Consider the following 19,924-nt stretch of genomic DNA (forward strand, 5'->3'; position numbering starts at 1 on the left):
AAAGGGAAAAAAAACAGAAATAAATCCCATTTGTAATCATTTTAATGACCAGATTTCAGTTCTACAGTTTAGCGTTAGCTAATATAAGCGTTAATATAATGTAATATAAGCATTAATATAATAACGCTTTATAATTTACTGGGTAATTACCCAGTATTTTGGCCATTTTTCTCACCTTCTAGTTACAGGTTAATACCAAGTAACACATTTCTGTTATATTTACTCGCTACCTGCTTATTACCAGCTTATAACCCAATAATACACTAAAATTCACCATATAGAAACCAGGTAAATACCCAGTATTTTTGTTTACACTTATTGGTCTGTATCCAGTAATGTCCAATAAACATTTAACAAGCTTAGTAGCTCCTGGATTAAAACTATCAACTGTGATTCATTGCAGGGCCGCCAGAAATGTTTCTGCGGGCCGCCATTGGGCCCCCGGGCCGCACTTTGAGAACCAATGCTTTAAATATTTCATGAAAGCAGTGTTTAATTTACTTGGCAAAGTTTCTCCCCCCTGTGAGGTTGTTAACCCGTCCTGACATTATGACTGAAGTGAAGCACAGTTAGTGTTATTAGGTTGAACAGTGAGCGTCAGTACAGGGTGGAAATGAGAGCCATAAATTTATAAGATTACGAGGCCAGAGAGAAACGAACGGGAAGCGGCAGAGTCAGCGAAAGAACGAGGACGATTTAAGTGGAAACGAAAAAGGTGGAAATTGAAATTGAAGCGAGGGGAAACTCGTGAATCAGAAACTCGTGAATCACTTATCTTTGTGTCTGTGTCTCAGATCCTGATCGGGGAAGTGACCAGTTTCTTCGTGAAGACGGAAGGAGCTCAGGAGAAGACCATCGTCACGGCCGACTGCTGCTACTTCAACCCTCTGCTCCGCAGGATCGTACGCTTCCTGGGTCAGTGACGGAGCTGGAGATCAGAGGTTTTCCCCTCAGATCAGAGTCTGTGAACTCTGGAGGACGAGGATCGTTATTAACACCAACACTAACACACATTCAATCAGTCAAAACAGCTCTGACAATCAGTTTGGACTCATTTATTTTGAGTCTCTGTTTATGATTTTTATTCTACTGATGTTATGAGAACTTTTCTTACCAGGGGCATGAAACTGGCGCCCTCGCCAAACATTGTCTATACACTACTGTTCAAAAGTTTGGCCTCACCTGTACGATTTTTGTTGCGTTTTCCATTAAAAGTCAGACTTTTATTCATCAAAAGAGTTGCAAAATGAATAGAAAATATAGTCAAATCTTCGACAACATTAGAAATAATGATTTTTATTCCAAATAAAGCTGTTTTCAGCTGTGCTAACATCATTGCACAAGGGTTTTCTAATCATCCAATAGTCTTCTAACGCCATTAGCAAACACAATGTACCATTAGAACACTGGAAATGGGCCTCTATACAACTATTACATTAAAAAACTGACGTTTTTACCACATTAACAATGTATACAGTGTATTTATGATTCATTTCATGTTATATTCATTGAAAAAAAAGTGCTTTTCCTTCAAAAATAAGGACATTTCTAAGTGTCCCTAAACTTTTGAACGGTAGCGTACATCATTCCACATTAAAACAAATACTTTTACTTTGAAATTCAGTGTGATATCATCATGAATATCTAATTATTGTCTCTTACTCACACCGTCTCTCTTCTTCTTCTGCTTCAGGCGTCTACTCTTTCGGCCTCTTCACCACCACCATCTTTGCCAACGCCGGCCAAGTGGTGACAGGAAACCAGACGCCGCACTTCCTGTCGGCGTGCAGACCCAACTACACGGCCCTGGGCTGCCAGTCTCCGCTGCACTACATCGCCGAGCAGCGCGCCTGCACGGGGAACCCGTACCTGGTGGCGTCGGCGCGCAAATCCTTCCCGTCCAAAGACGCCGCGCTCAGCTTCTACTCAGCCATCTACACCGTGGTAAGAAGATGATGTGGATGATGATGATGAAAGACTAAAATGAAAACCAGCACATTGTAGCATTAGTATGGAGGACCAAAAATGACAAAACAATAATTAGTTAGTTAGTTAGTTGGTTAATTAATCCATTCATTAATTAAATGCAGATATAAATATTTAAATACATTAATAAATTCAAAAAATAAATGTAAATAATTAAATAAATAAATAAATAGATAAATCAATAAATAAATTATTTATTTATTTAGTTAGTTAGTTAATTGATTAATTAATTAATCAATTAATCCATTCATTAATTAAATGCAGATAAAAATATTTAAATACATAAATAAATTCAAAAAATAATAATAATAAAATAATAATAATAATTAAATAGATACATTTATAAATTAATTAATTAGTTAGTTAATTAATTAATTAATTAATTAATTAATAAATTAATAAATTAATAATTTATCCATTAATTAATTAAATGCAGATATAAATATTTAAACATCAATAAATTTAAAAAATAAATGTAAATAAATAGATAGATAAATAAATATGTGTAAAAATACAGAAATAGCCCCTTTCATGATGAAAATGTATTGTTTTTTAAAATGTATTTATGTATTCTATGTATTTGTGTATTATGTATTTAAATATTTATATCTGCATTAATTTATTGTTTTGTCATTTTTGGTCCTCCGTATATTAGGCATGTTTTTAATTTGCTATGGTTTGACAAAGGCAGAAGAAAATCATGTCATTTTGTGAGTATGTGATCATTGTTCACGACTGAGTCATTAACTTTAAGATATAAAAATAATTATGACTTTATCCTCAGAATTTAAACTCAGAACTCTTGACTTTAAAGTCAGAACTCAATTTTTTTTTTTTCCCTGTGTGGCCCTTACCCTCTTCCATAGAGGTCAGACGTCTCAGCTGCTGTATCTAAAATCTAAAAAGTGTATTTTCTCAGGTTTATTCCAGCTGTTTCCCCCCCCCCCCCCCCCCCCCCCCCTCTCTCTTGCAGATGTACGTGACCCTGGTGTTCCGGACCAAAGGAACCCGTCTGACCAAACCCACCCTGTGCCTGGTGCTGCTGTCTCTGGCCGTGCTGGTGGGCGTGGTCAGGGTGACCGAGCACAGGAACCACTGGAACGACGTCCTGGCCGGGTTCGTCACCGGAGGAGCCATCGCTGCCTTCCTGGTGAGGACGATCGGGATCGTTGTTTTTTAAGTTTTTTTTACACGTGGTGGATGGTAAATGGTGCCCGAGACGAGAGGGAAACATTAAATCAGTGAGCCATTAGTATGATGGAGTGAGTGTTTAAGTGGAGCTGGAGGCAGCAGAGCGCTCTGTAAGAGCCCGCGTGATGTACGGCACTGTTTCACCTATGAATGACTGAGATTTATTTAAATAGTCTCATTAAGTGCGAGCCTGTGGCTCATCCTGAACATCTATATGCACTCACTTCATTTCACAATCTGCTTCCATGTACTCTCACACAAATCAAAACGCCTCCATCTTTCTCCACCAGGTGTCCTGCGTGATCAACAACTTCAAGCCCACCCAGATCGCAGAGCAGACTCCGCCCCCTCCGCAGCACGCAGAGGCGTCCGTCAGCCTCCCTCTGCTCAGTCTGCCCCGTGTGGAGAGTCCACTCGAAAAGTTAAGTGGTCTCCAGGTAAGGGGCGGGGCTTAAAGCATTGGCTAAAATCACCTGTTTGTTTTTTTCAACCCTCCCTTTTCCCCCCCCAAGTACGGAAGAGGATTAGGGCCAAACAGGAAATTCAGAATTCTGAGTTTTAAAAGTCAGAATTCTGAGTTTTGAGTTTTAAAGACAGAATTCTGAGTTTAAAATTCTGAGGATAAAGTGAGAATTCTGGGTTTTAAAGTGAGAATTCTGTTTTAAAGTGAGAATTCTGAATTCTGAGAATAAAGTCAGAATTATGGGTTTTAAAGTCAGAATTCTGAGAATAAAGTCAGAATTGTGAGTTTTAAAGTCAGAATTCAGAGTTTTAAAATCAGAATTCTGAGGATAAAGTCAGAATTCTGGGTTTTAAAGTGAGAATTCTGAGTTTTAAATTCTGAATTCTGAGAATAAAGTCAGAATTCTGTCTTTAAAAGTTCCCATCATTCTTAGGATAAAGTCATAATTCTGAGTTTTAAAGTCAGAATTTAGATTTTTAAAGTCAGAAATTCTGAGTTTAGAAATTCTGAATTCAAAATTCAAAGTCATAATTTTGAGTTTTAAAGTCATAATTCTGAGTTTTGAGTTTTGGTCAGAATTCTGAAAATAAAGTCAGAATTGTGAGTTTTAAAAGTTCCCATCATTCTTAGAATAAAGTCAGAATTCTGAGAATAAATTCTGAGTTTTAAAGTGAGAATACCGAGTTTTGAAGTCAGAATTTTAAATGAGAATTCTGTTTTGAATTGAGAATTCTGAGAATAAAGTCAGAATTCTGACTTTAAGTTCCCATCATTCTTAGAATAAAGTCAGATTTCTGAGTTTTAAAGTCAGATTTTTTTTTCTTTCGTTTCATACCAGTAGACTAAGTCTATCTCCACTTTACCTTCCATGTCCCCTCTGCTTCTTACCTTTCACGTCGTCTCCAAACGTCTGTCGTTTCCTTTCCCCCAGGCTCCAGGGCTACCGTATTCTGAGATCACATGACCATCAGCCAATCCCGGCCCCCTCCCCGCCCGATGTGCTCCTCCCGTCGCGGCGCTGCCTCACCAGCGCAGTCTAGACCTGCCGGCCGAGCGCCCCCCCTCCTGCCTCGCTCACCCCTCAGAGAGACGACACCCGCTGCGTCGGGTCAAGTCGACGCAGGTGTGAACACGTCCGTCAGGGACCAGGACACGAGGGCGTGACACCTGCCGTCCCCCCCATCAGGACCTGGAGACCTGTCCCCCATCAGGACCTGGACACCTGTCCCCCCCATCAGGACCTGGAGACCTGTCCCCCATCAGGACCTGGAGACCTGTCCCCCATCAGGACCACTTTAGAAGACGATGGAGACCCTTTGTCCTTTTTGTCCTCTGTGTAAAAGTATCAGAGGTGTTGAAGCAATACTGTGCCCTTCTTCCTTCGTCCTTTGGTTCCAAAAATGACTGTTGACGTCTGATGACTTTTGATAAAGAACAAACTCCAGCAGAGCCGAGAGGTCAGAGGTCAGAGGTCAGAGGTCACACACGTCCTCGTCCTCTGAAGACCATTTTCAAAACACTCAGGACAAACGAAATGGAAGAAAAACTCTCATCGGAACTTTTTGAAAAGCACTTTTTTTGTAAATGATAACTTCACTGAACCGTGTTGTATCTGAGGTTGCTGGTTTGATTCCTTGCTGTAATATTGTGAGATTTAAAACACACACCAGCGTTGTGTTTGCGTCTCCACCGACCTTTGCCAACATTTTTACTACTTAACAATTCAGGTGTGTGTGTGTGTGTGTGTGTTAAATCAATCTTTAGGCTGTGTGTCTATATACTGTGAAGTATTTTTATAATTTCACTACTTACTGGACTTGTGTCACTTTGCATAAAAAAGCACCTTCTACTCTCCCTTAAACCTTTAATTCTTATTATTTTCTTTGTTCCTGGAATTGTGTTTCCAACATAAATATTGTATAAGATTTTTTTGCCTTTTCTTTAGTTTTCCTCTCATTAATCCAACGGCACAGACTGGTTGTGTAAACACAGAGTTTTGTAGAGTTTTGTACAGTAAATAATAGGTTTCTTTTATAACACATGGTATTATAAGTTTAAATGGTGTGAACAACAAGTGAAGCTGAACACGAGGAACGGCCTGATCTGAAGCAGTGATGTAGCACAGTGAGGTCTGAGTGTGCGGAGGCGTAGACAATTATGAGAATAAAGTCAGAATTCTGAGTTTTAAAGCAATAATTTTGAGTTTAACATCATAATTCTGAGTTTAAAGTAAAAATTTTGAGAATAGTCAGAATTCTGTATCTAAAAGTCATAATTCTGAGTTTAAAAGTAATTTTTCTGAGAATAAAGTCATAATTCTGATAATACAGTCATAATTCTGAGTTTAAAAGTCATAATTCTGATTTTAAAAGTCATAATTCTGAGTTTAAAAGTCATAATTCTGTGAATGAAGTCATAATTCTGAGTTTAAAGTCAGAATTATGAGTTTAAAAATCATAATTCTGGGAATAAAGTCATTATTCTGAGTTTAAAAGTGATAATTCTGAGTTTAAAGTCCTAATTCTGAGTTAAAAGACAGAATTCTGAGAATAAAGTCATAATTCTGAGTTTAAAAGTCATAATTATGAGTTTAAAAATCATAATTCTGGGAATAAAGTCATTATTCTGACTTCAAAAATGATAATTCTGAGTTTAAAGTCATAATTCTGGGTTCAAAAGTAATGATTCTGAGTTTAAAGTCATAATTCTGAGTTAAAAGTCATAATTCTGAGAATAAAGTCATAATTCTGAATTTAAAAGTCATAATTCTGAATTTAAAATCATAATTCTGAGTTTAAAGTCAGAATTATGAGAATCAAGTCAGAATTCTCTATTTAAAAGTCATAATTCTGAGTTTAAAAGTCATAATTCTGAATTTAAAAGTCATAATTCTGTATGTAAAAGTGATAATTCTGAGTTTAAAGTCATAATTCTGAGTTTGAAGTCATAATTCTGAGTTTAAAGTCATAATTCTGAGTTTGAAGTCAGAATTCTGAGAACAAAGTCAGAATTCAGAGTTTAAAACGATGACAGAACTGTTTATCAAGCGTGTGTGTGTGTGTATTTCTTATACATACCGCAGTTGTGTGGCAGCGTTCACCGTTGATTCTGTTGAATCCCTGTTCTTTCTTCAGTGAATCTGTGAAAGAGAAGCTGCTACAATCACACACCTGAGCTCCTGACCAGAGCTAATGCTAACGGCTACAATCACACACCTGAGCTCCTGACCAGAGCTAATGCTAACGGCTACAATCACACACCTGAGCTCCTGACCAGAGCTAATGCTAACGGCTACAATCACACACCTGAGCTCCTGACCAGAGCTAATGCTAACGGCTATAATCACACACCTGAACCATGGATGTCCTGAGCTGATGCTAACTGCTACAATCACACACCTGAGCTCCTGACCAGAGCTAATGCTAACGGCTATAATCACACACCTGAGTTCCTGACCTGAGCTAATGCTAACGGCAGCAGGAGGTGCTCGTCTTCGTTACAGCTCTGACGTTAAACTACGCTGAACCTTTTTTTACGTAAACCAACTGAAGAGATGAAGACGAAACACCACCACTGTCCAGAAATGATGTTATTTTCACCTTCTTTGCTTTGTATTTATTTACCAAAAAATAAACTGCAGTAACAAACATAGAACCTCTGTTGTTTCTATCAACTCTATGAACAACTGTGACTACACTAACACTGACGACAGCTCATCAATCTGATCATTTACACACTTTCTACTTTGTTTGCTTGTTGTATTAGTTTTCTATGAAAGGGCTCGTCCACATTTCTGTGTCGTCCTATATTTCTGTTCTGGAAAACATTAAAGATGTGTCACAATGTCAAGATGCTTTAATCTCAACATAATCTTTCTTTATTTGGTATAATTTTGTCACTTTTACATAGTATTTGTGAAGAACTAGAAGATGCTCATGGAAACAGTGCTGCCCCCAGTGGTCAATTGGGCAATGGCAAAATAAGTGTGAACGTAAAAAAAATGCTCCAACTCTATGATTCTGAGTTTAAAAATCATAATTCTGAGTTTAAAAGTCATAATTCTGAGAATAAAGTCATAATTCTGAGTTTAAAAGTCATAATTCTGAGTAAAAAGTCATAATTCTGAGTTTAAAAGTCATAATTCTGAGTTTAAAAGTCATAATTCTGAGTTTAAAGTGATAATTCTGAGAATAAAGTCATAATTCTGAGTATAGAGTCATAATTCTGAGTTTAAAGTCATAATTTTGAGTTTAAAAGTCATAATTTCTGAGTTTAAAGTCATAATTCTCAGTTTAAAAGTCATAATTCTGAGTTTAAAGTCAGCATTCTGAGTGTAAAAGTCATAATTCTGAGTTTAAAAGTCAAAAATGTGACCATGTTTGCTTTAAAGTTAGTTTAAAATGTGTTATTTAAATTCAACCAATTCCTGGAAAAGCTGCAGAAAGCAACTTGACAGTGTTGTCATGAGCAGCTGTGGCCACAGGGTGGCAGTGTTCACCAGCAGGAGTCGGGAGAGGAAGCACTCACGACTAATGTTTGCACATTAGTAATGTAAAGATATTGTTTTTCACTGGCGCCCCCTGCTGGCTCACATTAGGCATTCGTCATCAGAGTAATAAACGTAATTTAATGGAACAATTACTTTGAAACGCAGACATTTATTTTAACTCTTTTTTCCCAGTTTTCCCCAGTGTCTCCCAACCCTTCCCTCTTTGTGTTGCTGTGAGTTTTTTGTTTGTCAGCACTGTTAACAACAATGACAACAACAATGACAACACACACACACACACACACACACACACACACACACACACACACACACACACACACACACACACACACACACACACACACACAGAGAACTCTGTGGACTCCAGACAACATCATCTTTTCCGGAAATTGCTTCTCATATCTACAGTCAAGATAGAATTTTTAGTTTTTTAAGTCAGAATTCGAAGAATAAAGTCGGATTTCTGAGTTTAAAGTCAGAATTCTGAGAATACATATTAGTATGCGTTACATCACCACCTGACATAATATAATAACAATCATAAGCTTAAGTAAATGAAAATGTGCATTTTTCTGCTCGGGGAAAAAAAACACCGGGGCGAATTTAATGAGCGGGAATTCATGTCTACAAATTTAAAGACTTATGTCACTTTGTTTAAAGTGTAAATTCTGAGTTTAAAGTCAGAATTCTGAGAATACAGATTTGTATGTGTTACATCACCACCTGACATAATATAATAACAACCATAGGCTTAATGCAAATGTGCAAGTGCAAGTCAGAATTTTTTGTTTTTTAAAGTCAGAATTCTGAGTTGAGTAAGAATTCTAAGAATAAAGTCAGAATTTTTAGTTTTTTTAAGTCAGAATTCTGAGTTTTAAGTCAGAATTCTAAGAATAAAGTCAGATTTCTGAGTTTTAAAGTCAGAAATTTAGGAATAAAGTCAGATTTCTGAGTTTTAAGTCAGAATTCTAAGAATAAAGTCAGATTTCTGAGTTTAAAGTCAGAATTCTGAACATAAATAACAGGCTTAAGTATATGAAAACATGCATTTTTCAAAAAAAAACATTTTGTTATTAATTCACATCTATACAAATTGAAAGACTTATGGCTTGTGGCTCCTGTCCACACGGTGCTTTTATGCAAAGTGTAAATAATAGCTTGAATGTACAGGATTTTTCCTCTTTTTTCCCAGTTTCCCCCAGTGTCTCCTAACCCCTCCCTTCCCTCTTTGTGTTGCTATGAGTTTTTTTTGTTTGTCAGTTCTGTTAACAACAATGACAACAACACACTCACACACACACACACACACACATAGAGAGAGAGAGAGAACTGTGTGCACTCCAGACAACATCATCTTTTCCGGAAATTGCCTCTCAAGCTCAGCCGGAGCCCCATTAGGAAAGAAGAGCTCTACGCTGTAACCTTTTTAAAAAGCCATTAGTGATGCACCTGCCTCTCTCTGTCTGTCTCTTCTTATTTGTGTGTCCTATTTGTCTCTCTTGTTAACACACTGACACACACACACACAAATTAGTCCTTACTACCACACACACACACACACACACTGATTGCCAGTTTCCCTCGTTCCCACTCCTACAAACTGACTACAGAGCAGTGTAAACATCCTTCCACTCCAATTACAGCGTGAATCAGTGACATTTTTAAAAAGTTCTGCCTCGCTGTGCAAAAACCGGCCCAGATTTAACCAATTTAAGATAAAGTGTGTGACGATTAACTCAGTGGAATTGTCTCCTATCAAAAAAATCATTCATTCACCGTTTACTTCAAACCGAACGCGTACAAACGAGCGTTTAATCACAAAAAGGCGCCGCCCTCGTCCGTTATTATGATGAATTATGTTTGTTTTAAGTATTTAAAACCATGGTCCTGTGGGAGAGGTGATGTGTATGTGTTACATCACCACCTGACATGATGTTATAATAACAATCATAAGCTTAAGTATATGCAAATGTGCATTTTTACTGCAAAGGAAATAAAACACTGGGGAGAATTTAATGAGCGGGAATTCATGTCTACAAATTGAAAGATTTATGTCACTTTATTTAAAGTGTAAATTCTGAGTTTAAAGTCATGATTCTGAGAATAAAGTCAGAATTTTGAGAATAAAGTCAGAATTCTGAGAATAAAGTCAGAATTCTAAGTTTTAAAGTCAGAATTCTGAGAATAAAGTCAGAATTCTGAGTTTTAAAGTCAGAATTTTTAGTTTTTTAAGTCAGAATTCTGAGAATAAAGTCAGAATTCTGAGTTTTAAAGTCAGAATTTTGAGTTTAAAGTCAGAATTATGAGTTTAAAGTCAGAATTATGAGTTTTAAAGTCCGAATTTTGAGTTTAAAGTCAGAATTATGAGTTTAAAGTCAGAATTCTGAGAATAAAGTCAGAATTTTTTGTTTTTTTTAAAGTCAGAATTCTGAGTTTTAAAGTCAGAGTTATGAAAATAAAGTTAAAATTATGAGAATAAAGTCAGAACTTTTTAGTTTTTAAAGTCAGAATTCTGAGAATAAAGTCCGAATTCTGAGTTTTAAAGTCCGAATTTTGAGTTTAAAGTCAGAATTATGAGTTTAAAGTCAGAATTCTGAGAATAAAGTCAGAATTTTTTGGTTTTTTTAAAGTCAGAATTCTGAGTTTTAAAGTCAGAGTTATGAGAATAAAGTCAGAACTTTTTAGTTTTTAAAGTCAGAATTCTAAGAATAAAGTCAGAATTCTGAGTTTTTAAGTCAGAATTCTGAGTTTTAAAGTCAGAATTCTAATTCTGAGAAAACTGATTTGTATGTGTTACATCATCACCTCACATGATATAATAATACTAATAATAATCATAGGCTTAAATATATGCAAATGTGTATTTTTCTGCTCGGAAATAAAACATTAAGGAGAATATAATGAGCGGGAATTCACGTCTATACAAAGTGAAAGACTTATATGTGGCTCCTGTCCACACGGTGCCTTTATTCAAAGTGTAAACAACAGCTTGAATGCATAGGATTTTACCCGTGTGTGTTGCATTGTGGGTTACGTACGTAGGCGTACAGGCGGCGGGGATTTTGCAGAATGAAGAATGTATGTGGGATTAAAATAAAACGGGATATATTTGGTTCTGCTGCAAAAATCAACGTGGAGCTTATTTTATAGGCATGAGGAAAATATTCATTCAGTTTTATTCTGTGTGTGCATGTGCATGTGCGTGTGTGTGCGTGTGTGTGTGTGTGTGTCTAAGACTTCCTGTGATGAGCTGACCTTTGCTCCCTGACTCAGTGTCTGACTGTCGTACAGCGATCCTGACCCAGACGCCAGCACTCTGTCTGAGTCTGTAAAACTGTAGAGGGAAAGAAAAACAGACAGAAAGAAAGAGTGTGTTTAAGCGAGTGTGTGAACGGAGAGAGAGGATTTAAAGAGTGCGTGGATGAGCGATAGTTTATTGCATCCCAAAAACAAACCAGCAGCCCCTGGGTAATAAAAATGTACTCTCTGTCACAGTAAATTACAAATATTGGTCTTTGCCTTGCTGCAGTCTCCTGATTATGCTCAATGGTCTGCCTCTGACAATTATCAAGCCATTAACACTGAGTGTGTGTGTCTGTGTGTGTGTGTGTGTGTCTGTGTGTGTGTATGAAACTGTGTGGCTTCACATTTATTTCATGAAATATGCTATGAGGTTTTTTTTAGTTTTTATGGCCTTGAAGGCTCCAGTGCCTTACAGCATCAGCCCTGTGGGCTATTAAATCTCACATTTACACGTGTGTGTTATGTTGTGCGTTATGTTGTGTTTGTGTGTCTGTTTCTGCCGCGCTGCTGTTTCTCTGACGTCTCGAAAACGCAATAAACGCAGTTAAAGAGAGACAAAAACAGACCAAACACGACAGACAGGGAGGGGAAATAGATAAAAATGTTGACAAAGGCCAGTGTAGCATATGAGTGTGTGTGTGTGTTTGTGTGTCTGTGTGTGTGTGTGTTGTGGGTTTAGAAGGGCAGCTCCTTTACAGGCCACCAGATGAGGAGGGGATTATAAATGGCCTTAGCACCAATCCCATCCACCATGTCGGTAAAAGCAAGACCATCGACTGGACACAGACGTCCCAGGAGACGGGATTAGGACACACGCACACGCACACACACACACACACACACACACACACACACACACACACACACACACACACACACACACACACACACACACACACACACACACACACACACACACACACACACTCTTGTACTTGCTGCAGTGTTGCTGACAAAGTGAGGACCAGCATTTCCACTTTATAAATCAACACAATTACAAATATCTACTTCATGGATGACATCTACAAAGAACTACTGGTTGCAGTACCATAAAGTGTCTGCAGGTGGAGCCACAGAGCAAAAAGGGCTGGAAAACTTTGGTCCAAAATTTGACAAAAAACATCATACTACACTGTCGTCCAAAATTTGAAAAAAAAAAAAATGACCCAAAATTTGAAAAAAGAAATTACCCAAAATTTGACAAAAACATCATACTATACTATGTCGTCCAAAATTTGAAAAAAAAAATTTGACCCAAAATGTTTGGTCCAAAATTTGACAAAAAAGTCATTCAAAACTGTCGTCCAAAACTTGAAAAAATCTTTGACAAAAATGTGTTGTTCCAAAATTTGACAAAAACATCATACTACACTATGTCGTCCAAAATTTGAAAAAGAAAAAAATTTGACCCCAAAAATTTTTGTACAAAATTTGACAAAAACATCATTCTATACTATGTCGTCCAAAATTAATAAAAAAAAATTGACAAAAAAAAATTACCTAAAATTTGGCAAAAACATCATACCATACTTTGTCGTCCAAAATTTGAAAAAAAATTTGACCCAAAATTTGAACAAAAATTTGAAAAAAAATGTGACCCAAAATTTGAAAAAAAAATTTGACCCAAAATTTGAAAAAAAATTTGACCCAAAATTTTTGGTCCAAAATTTGACAAAAATGTGAGAAATTTTTGTTGACAAATTGAGTATAGCATGTTATAGCAACCTAAGGAAGTGATTTCAATGAAAACAAAGTGAGGACCGGCCAAAATGTACTCACTTTGTAAAAATGACCTCACTTTGTTGGTTAAAAACCCTCACTGGTCCTCAGTATCCTGTAAGTACAAACACACACACACACACACACACGTTTAAACACACATTTCTGTCTCTAATAATATGACATTTTTTGTGCTAAAGACATACACAGGGTGCAGTGGTAACAGTAAAAGTGCCAAAATGTGATTAGCACGTTGTTTACACTTTAATCAGGTGTAAAAGTGTCTACATTGTCAAATAAACTAATAAATAACGCTTAAATGTAAGCGACACAGTGGTTAATTATAATCTTGCATTCGTTAAATTCTATATACGTCTCTCTCTTGTTGTGTTGCTGCTGAACCTGGTGAGTGGGTTTTTTATTTTCCCCCTGTTTCTATTTGTTTATTTTTGTTATTCTTGCAGAAAACAGCTAAATCACCTGACGGTGTAAACCACAAACTGTGAATACTAAAATGTCGGCGGTGTTGAAGCGATATTTCATAACACACAGTGCAAAAAAAAAGAAAGGTGGCAGGTTCGGGTTATTTATTGCACGGCTGTTGCACAATATTGCAAAGCATTTTACACACGTCTGTCCACCCTCCGTGTTCTTTGGGGTTTTTTTTGGGAAACACCGAAGCACTGAGAACGCGCCATGAAGCAGAATCACACACTGGAAAATAAAAACACACGACGGTTTAGAAGTTTAGAAGAAACCAGAGTGAAAAACAAGCCTGAGATGGACGTGATAAAACTCTGGTTTTGTCTCGAGGATCCTGAGCAGGATTGTTTCCTTTCAGCTTCAGCAGGTTTTTGGAGATCCTGGATTAGAGTTCGAGCAGGCTATGTTTTCAAAATGTAAATGTCTAAACGACTTTATTCAACGCGCAAAGAAAACAGATTCACGAGCAACTTTGGGGAACTTTTCTGTGACGCTAAGTATTTGGGACACTTGTTCATTTGACAATGTGATAATAAAATACAACAAAAGACATAAAGTTAAGCTACCGCTCACATAGAGTGGTCCTGTTGCACATATATGTTAGTTATGGAGGTCTACTTACATACATTAACTTGTTTTTATGCTCAAAAACCTCCTAGTTGCTGTAAACGAGCCGATAGAAATCTCTCCTTACTGAAGCTCTCCTCAGCCGCGATATTTCAGACTCAACTCTCACAACCATAAGACAGAGTGTGTTGTGATTGGCCAGCCAGCGTATAGAGCCTTCCCAACTGTCTTGTGATTGGCCAGTACCCGGAAGTGACATAATCAGCACACCCGCTCTCAGAAGCACAGCTCCCCCCTCTGGAACGGTGGATGCACTGCTACTCATTATCAAAACATTGTTTTAACAGTGTTTAAAAATAGCTTCTTCACGACTCCCCGCCGCAGTCCCTTTGACGACCTTTGACCCCGAGTCAGACCCAGAGTCAGAAGACACTGTCGCTCGTGAAACACCTCCACAACGGACGTTATTCTTCTTCTTCTGCGGTTCAATGTACGCAACCGGATGTGCCCGGACTAGTGCCCGGAGCAGGACGATCTGCTGTTCAGGAGAACCGCTGTTTACGTAACCGGACCGGGTTTTTTCAGAGATCTCGCTGAGAAACGAGATTACAATAAAACACAGCATTCTCAGCAGATACACACTAAAAACAGCGTTAAATTGGAACTTCCGGTCTAGGTCCGCTTCAAACGCAGCACCAATGTTGGTACTTTTTTCTGTCATAACGTTCCTGCAACTCTATTGCTGGATTTAGCGAGCTAGCGCAAGCTCTGGCGCTGTCTTCTGCAGCATGCACGATTAATGCACGAAGACGTGTACACGCATAGGGTTCGATTGATGCATCACGATTGACCCATTATGGGTTGTGTTTTTTTACAAACTTGTTTTTGTGACAATGCATGAATCAATTGCATTAAATTAAAAACAATTCTACCCTAACTTTAATAATTAAAGTCACTATCTAGTGTTGACTCTTACGTCCCAAACGTCTTTTATTTTAAAGTTTAAAGTTTTCCTACCATCGTGGACCACATGAGGTCCGCGGACCCCAGCTTGGTTGCACTGTCGGGCAGGAGGAGGAGGAGGAGGAGGAGGAGGCGGCAGCAGTTTGACTTGATGCTGATGCTGCTGTTGTAGATCGTGGCTCCACATCCCGCCCTGCGAGAGAGTGGGGAGGAAAAAAACAAGGAGTGGTTAAATGATGTGATTCCCCCACGAGCTGGAGGAGAAGCGCACGAGGGAGAAAGGAAAAGAGGAGGAGGAGGGATGGAGGAGGAGGTGGAGGAGGAGGAGGAGGAGGTGGGGGGCGTTTCCCTGCACGGTACAGTGTATTTTCACACTTCAGCGTGGATACAATGTAATGACACATGGAGCCGCTTCTTCATCGTGGACGGATGTAACGGTAAGTTCGTTCATTCTTATTATTATTATATTCTCGTTGTTTTTGTGTCGCTTTGGCCACAGTTGACGGTTTTGCGGCGTCGAGTCCCGTCACTTTCACTGCACGGACACATGCACACACACACATATATGTGTTTTAATAATGAAATAGTGAAATAAAGAAAAATTAGACTTGATTTACTGCATGGACTCGGATTGTGTCAGCGCGCGTCGCGCAGGGGAATAACCCGCTCAGATGTGATGATAACCACAGGTTGGTCCCATCATCATCATCATCATCATCATCAAGTCGCTGATAAATAAAAACACTTGAGCAGTGCACCTGCACCTGCACGCAGCGTCACATCCATCATGTGCTTGCAACTGTAGACAAAAGATGGTGTAAATCCATCTCCACTGTGTCCTCAGTGTGTGAAGGGTTAAAGAACCCTGAACTGGGTTCTCCTCGTCAGTGCAAGCGCATGCATTTACAAACAAAGACTTAGGCTTAATATTACAAGCCTGTCACGTAGAGCACAGGTGCTTTACAGTGTGTGGTTATATGTGGGCCTGCAGCAGTGCACTGTGGCCCCTGCAGGATTAACATTCTGTTAAGTTTGTCACTGAAAGTTTGGCCAAAGGCATCAGATGGTCGGTGTGTGTGTGTGTGTGTTTTTCCCTCGTCTGTGTTGCAGCAGCAGCAGCAGCAGTAAGTGGAGCTCTTATTTCATTACATCCGGAGCCCAAAAAGGCACTGGAAAGATTTGCTGTCGCAGGCCAACGAGCGTCTAAACATCCTCCACAACGGCACCTTCAGTTGCAGGCGATTAGGCCCGTAAATGTGCAAGAAGCAGCCCGGCACAGGTCTTTGTGACGCCGCGTGTCCTCACCGACAAATGCTCGGCACATTCAAGTCGACCACAAACGTGAAAACACACAGTGAGGTCGTCCCAGCTGCACCCAGTTCACTTTCAAACAAAGCCAATTCGGGGGAAATGCATCTTAAACCACAAATTAAAAGTTCTTTACACATCACACAAAGGCTCAAAAAATTACTTCACATGAACACAAACAACAAAAGCTGCTGCTGGGCCTGACGCTGGGATCTGCAGCCACAGGCACACCCATACGTGAGCGTACGGCTATCGTAGCCTATAGCTCAGACAACTAAAAGCACACTGAGGGGCTCGTCTTCAAACTAGACGGAGACGTTCCAGTGACACCTAACAGACAGACTTGGTCCTGTGCAGTGAAGAGGGCAAGCATCAGCAGCAGCAGCAGCAGCAGCAGCAGCAGCAGCAGCAGCAGCAGCAGCAGCAGCAAGCAGCAGGGTGTATTTTTACACCAAGATCCCTGACACCTACGTGCATCTCTTCACAGCTCTTGGGGCGAGAACAGAAGACCACGTCCACTTGAGTTGTCATCAGCAGCAGCAGCAGCAGCAGCATCAGACATGGACAGTTGGGGAGGAGGACGAGGAGGAGGAGGCAGGAGGTGAGGAGAGACGACGAGGTAACGAGACGAGTGTCAGGATGTGTCCTGTGACGTTGACGGCCTCAGCTACAGGATAAAACAGGAAGTAGACTGGGCGACGGCGTGAGTGAGGTGAGGAGGCGACTTTTTCCTGGAGTGTGTCCAGCTTTGATGGGCAAGGGACTGATCCAGAGACTGGTGCACGCTTTTATGGGCTGGTTCTGATCGGTGGACGACGGTGCAGCAAAGAGGTGGATGAAGAGGCCGCGAACACACGTGGCGTCTGTGGGGAATTACAGAGGGAAAAGGTGAGGGTGGAAAGTGAGGAGAAAGACGCTCAAGTCATGATTGTAAACCAGCCTCGGCTGAGTTTCCCTGGGAGGAAAACACACACACACACACACACACACACACACACACACACAAACACACACACACACACACACACACACACACACACACACACACACTCCCTCCACGATGAATATCCTCCCTCCTCTCACTCTCTCCTCCTCAGCTGCTGATTGACGTCTACTGTGTCTGTAATTGGCGAGCGTGGATAGGGAAGAGTCTCGGGCTTATTCTCCACGGGACAGACCGGGGAAGAGATAAAGAGGGAAGAGTGGAAAGACGAGGACAGGAAGGAGGAGATGGAGGAGGAGATAGATGGAGGAGGAGGAGGAGGAGGTGTGGGCCGAACATCTGTTTGGTAATCAGTCTCTTCTTTCCCTCAGCGCGGTGTAACACATACTGACACCTATTTGATAATGGGTGAGCCCGGCCCTCTGCCTCTGCCTCAGTGCTCGGCTAAATGGTTGCTTGATACTGGAGGAGGGGGGGGGGGAGCTGTTGTTGGCAGTGTGTTGTTGTTGCACTTCAGGTACAACGCATTTGACTTAAGGCGACTGCGTAACCACGGAGACCCCGCCAGCCTTCATACTTCTGCGTCGTGGTGACGGACACGCGCTGCTATTTCCCGCCCGATCAGCAGGGGTCGCTACGCAAGTTTGTTGCGCTTTTGGCTGCAGTGAGCGATGGCGTCCGAGAGCGACGACTGTTGTTGTTGTTGAAACGGTGGCCGTTTCTTCACTTTTCAGTGTCGCTGAACGCAGTTTTAAGATAATTTGAGGCGAGAAATTAGCCATTTAGAGTCTAAACGTGTGGTGTTTGTGTTAAAGGTGAAGTAAGTAGTTTATAGTGCCATCTAGAGGAGAGGCTGACATTTACAACAAAGAACTGCTCCTCTGCTCACCCCCTTCCTTCCCTGAGCGCCTCCCGTAGAAACATGGCGTCTCGCTGCTAACAGTGGCAACGCAACCGCGGCCCGCGACCGTGTTATTTTACATGACTTTTTGAAACGCTACGAAAATGAAACAAAAACTATTATACAGCGACTAGACAATGCAGGAGCACATAATATGTATAAGAAAGTGGATTTTGGGTTATATAAACCCATAAATACTACACAGTGTCCCTTTAAGATACGACGTATTTATAGTTTGGCAGCAATGTCATCGGCGGTGATCAGCTCCGTCTCTGTGGACGGCGCAGAGCAGCGTTATCTCGGCCTGTTCCTGAGGACCAATCGCAGCTCTTGACGGCGTGACGGACACTTAAAAAACGTAAAACGTAACCTACGCAGAGCACTTTACGCAGGAGTGTAAATTGGGCTTTACAGTCGTGTGCATTAGAGCTGCAACTAACGATTGTTTTTGCAATCGATTAATCTGTCGATTATTTTCTCGATTAATAGTTTTGTTCATAAAATGTCATAAAATGTTAAAATACGTTGATCAGTGTTTGTCAAAGCTGGAAATGACGACGTTCTTGAACTTCTTTGTTTTTGTCCACAAACCAAAATGATTTCTTTGTTTATGTGGAGCAAAGAAACACAGAAAATATTCACATTTAAAAAGCTGAAACAATCAGAAATCTGGTTTTAATCATGAAAAAAAAGCTTCAAACCGATTCATCGATTAACAAAATAGTTGGCGATTAATTTAGTAATCGATTAATCGTTTCAACTCTAGTGTGCATGAAATGTTGTTGTTCCAGGATAAATATGATCTCTTTTGTCCGTCTTACCCCAGGTGTCGTCGTCAAAGATTTGCTTCCACACCTCCGTCCGTGCAGGAGCTGGAGGAACCTACACAAAGAGAGGGGGAGAAGAAGAAGAAGAAGGAGAAGGAGGTGGAGCCTCCTCTTTGCTCCGGTCTCGACCACGGGTATTCTTGGGTCGATAATACAGATGTGGATGTTATTGCTTGAGAATACGCGTAGTCGAGTGGAAGCGTTCCCTCGTCTTAACGGCGGACCAGAGGCAGAGCGGCAACACCTCAGGCGTGGAGTGGGTTTTAATCAAAGCTGCACCGGTTATTAAAGGAAAGGGGTAAAAAAAGGGTTATTTCGTCCAATCAGAACGTTTTCAATCAGGGCCACGGCTCAGATTATCACCCCGAGGTTTATCAGCCGTGTCTTTGACGTTTGACGTTAGCGCTGAAGATCTGCACCGTTCCCCTTAAGCTCAAACCCCCCGCGGGGAATTAGTTAAGGGAGCTTAACATTTAAGTCTGCTCACTCAAAACCTTCTTGATTACACAGCCTTGTCCTATCAGTGGTTCACACAGGTGAGCCTATAATCTAGCCCATAATAATCCTATCGGCTGATGAGTGTCTTTCACAGTCCTTCACACTGTGGACAGAAATTTGAAGTTTGCAGAATTGAAAGTGAGTAATTTTTAGGTGTGCACTGGGGTGATATAAACGTGCAACAGCATCATCCCACTGTACTACAAAACTACTCCTATTTCTGTCTTCACCAGCTCGGGCTAAAAATGCAATATATAGTAGC

The 19,924-nt window shown here is 40.1% G+C and overlaps 1 protein-coding gene across 1 annotated transcript in view; it reads left to right on the top strand.

Moving 5' to 3' along the window:
- The window catches only part of LOC310943627 (phospholipid phosphatase-related protein type 5-like), a gene marked incomplete at both ends in the record, with an annotated part of 39,006 nt that extends 34,326 nt beyond the window's left edge, over nucleotides 1-4,680 (top strand). The window contains 5 exons of the mRNA XM_083909255.1: nucleotides 795-915; nucleotides 1,694-1,944; nucleotides 2,960-3,136; nucleotides 3,468-3,598; nucleotides 4,572-4,680. Of these exons, the coding sequence (XP_083765381.1) occupies nucleotides 795-915; nucleotides 1,694-1,944; nucleotides 2,960-3,136; nucleotides 3,468-3,598; nucleotides 4,572-4,680 (789 nt within the window). The remainder of the gene's footprint in view (nucleotides 1-794; nucleotides 916-1,693; nucleotides 1,945-2,959; nucleotides 3,137-3,467; nucleotides 3,599-4,571) is intronic.
- Between the last annotated feature and the right edge of the window lie 15,244 nt (nucleotides 4,681-19,924).

The sequence above is a fragment of the Microchirus variegatus genome (genome assembly GCF_963457635.1).
Source record: "Microchirus variegatus genome assembly, chromosome: 23".
NCBI classification, from domain to species: Eukaryota; Metazoa; Chordata; class Actinopteri; order Pleuronectiformes; family Soleidae; genus Microchirus; species Microchirus variegatus.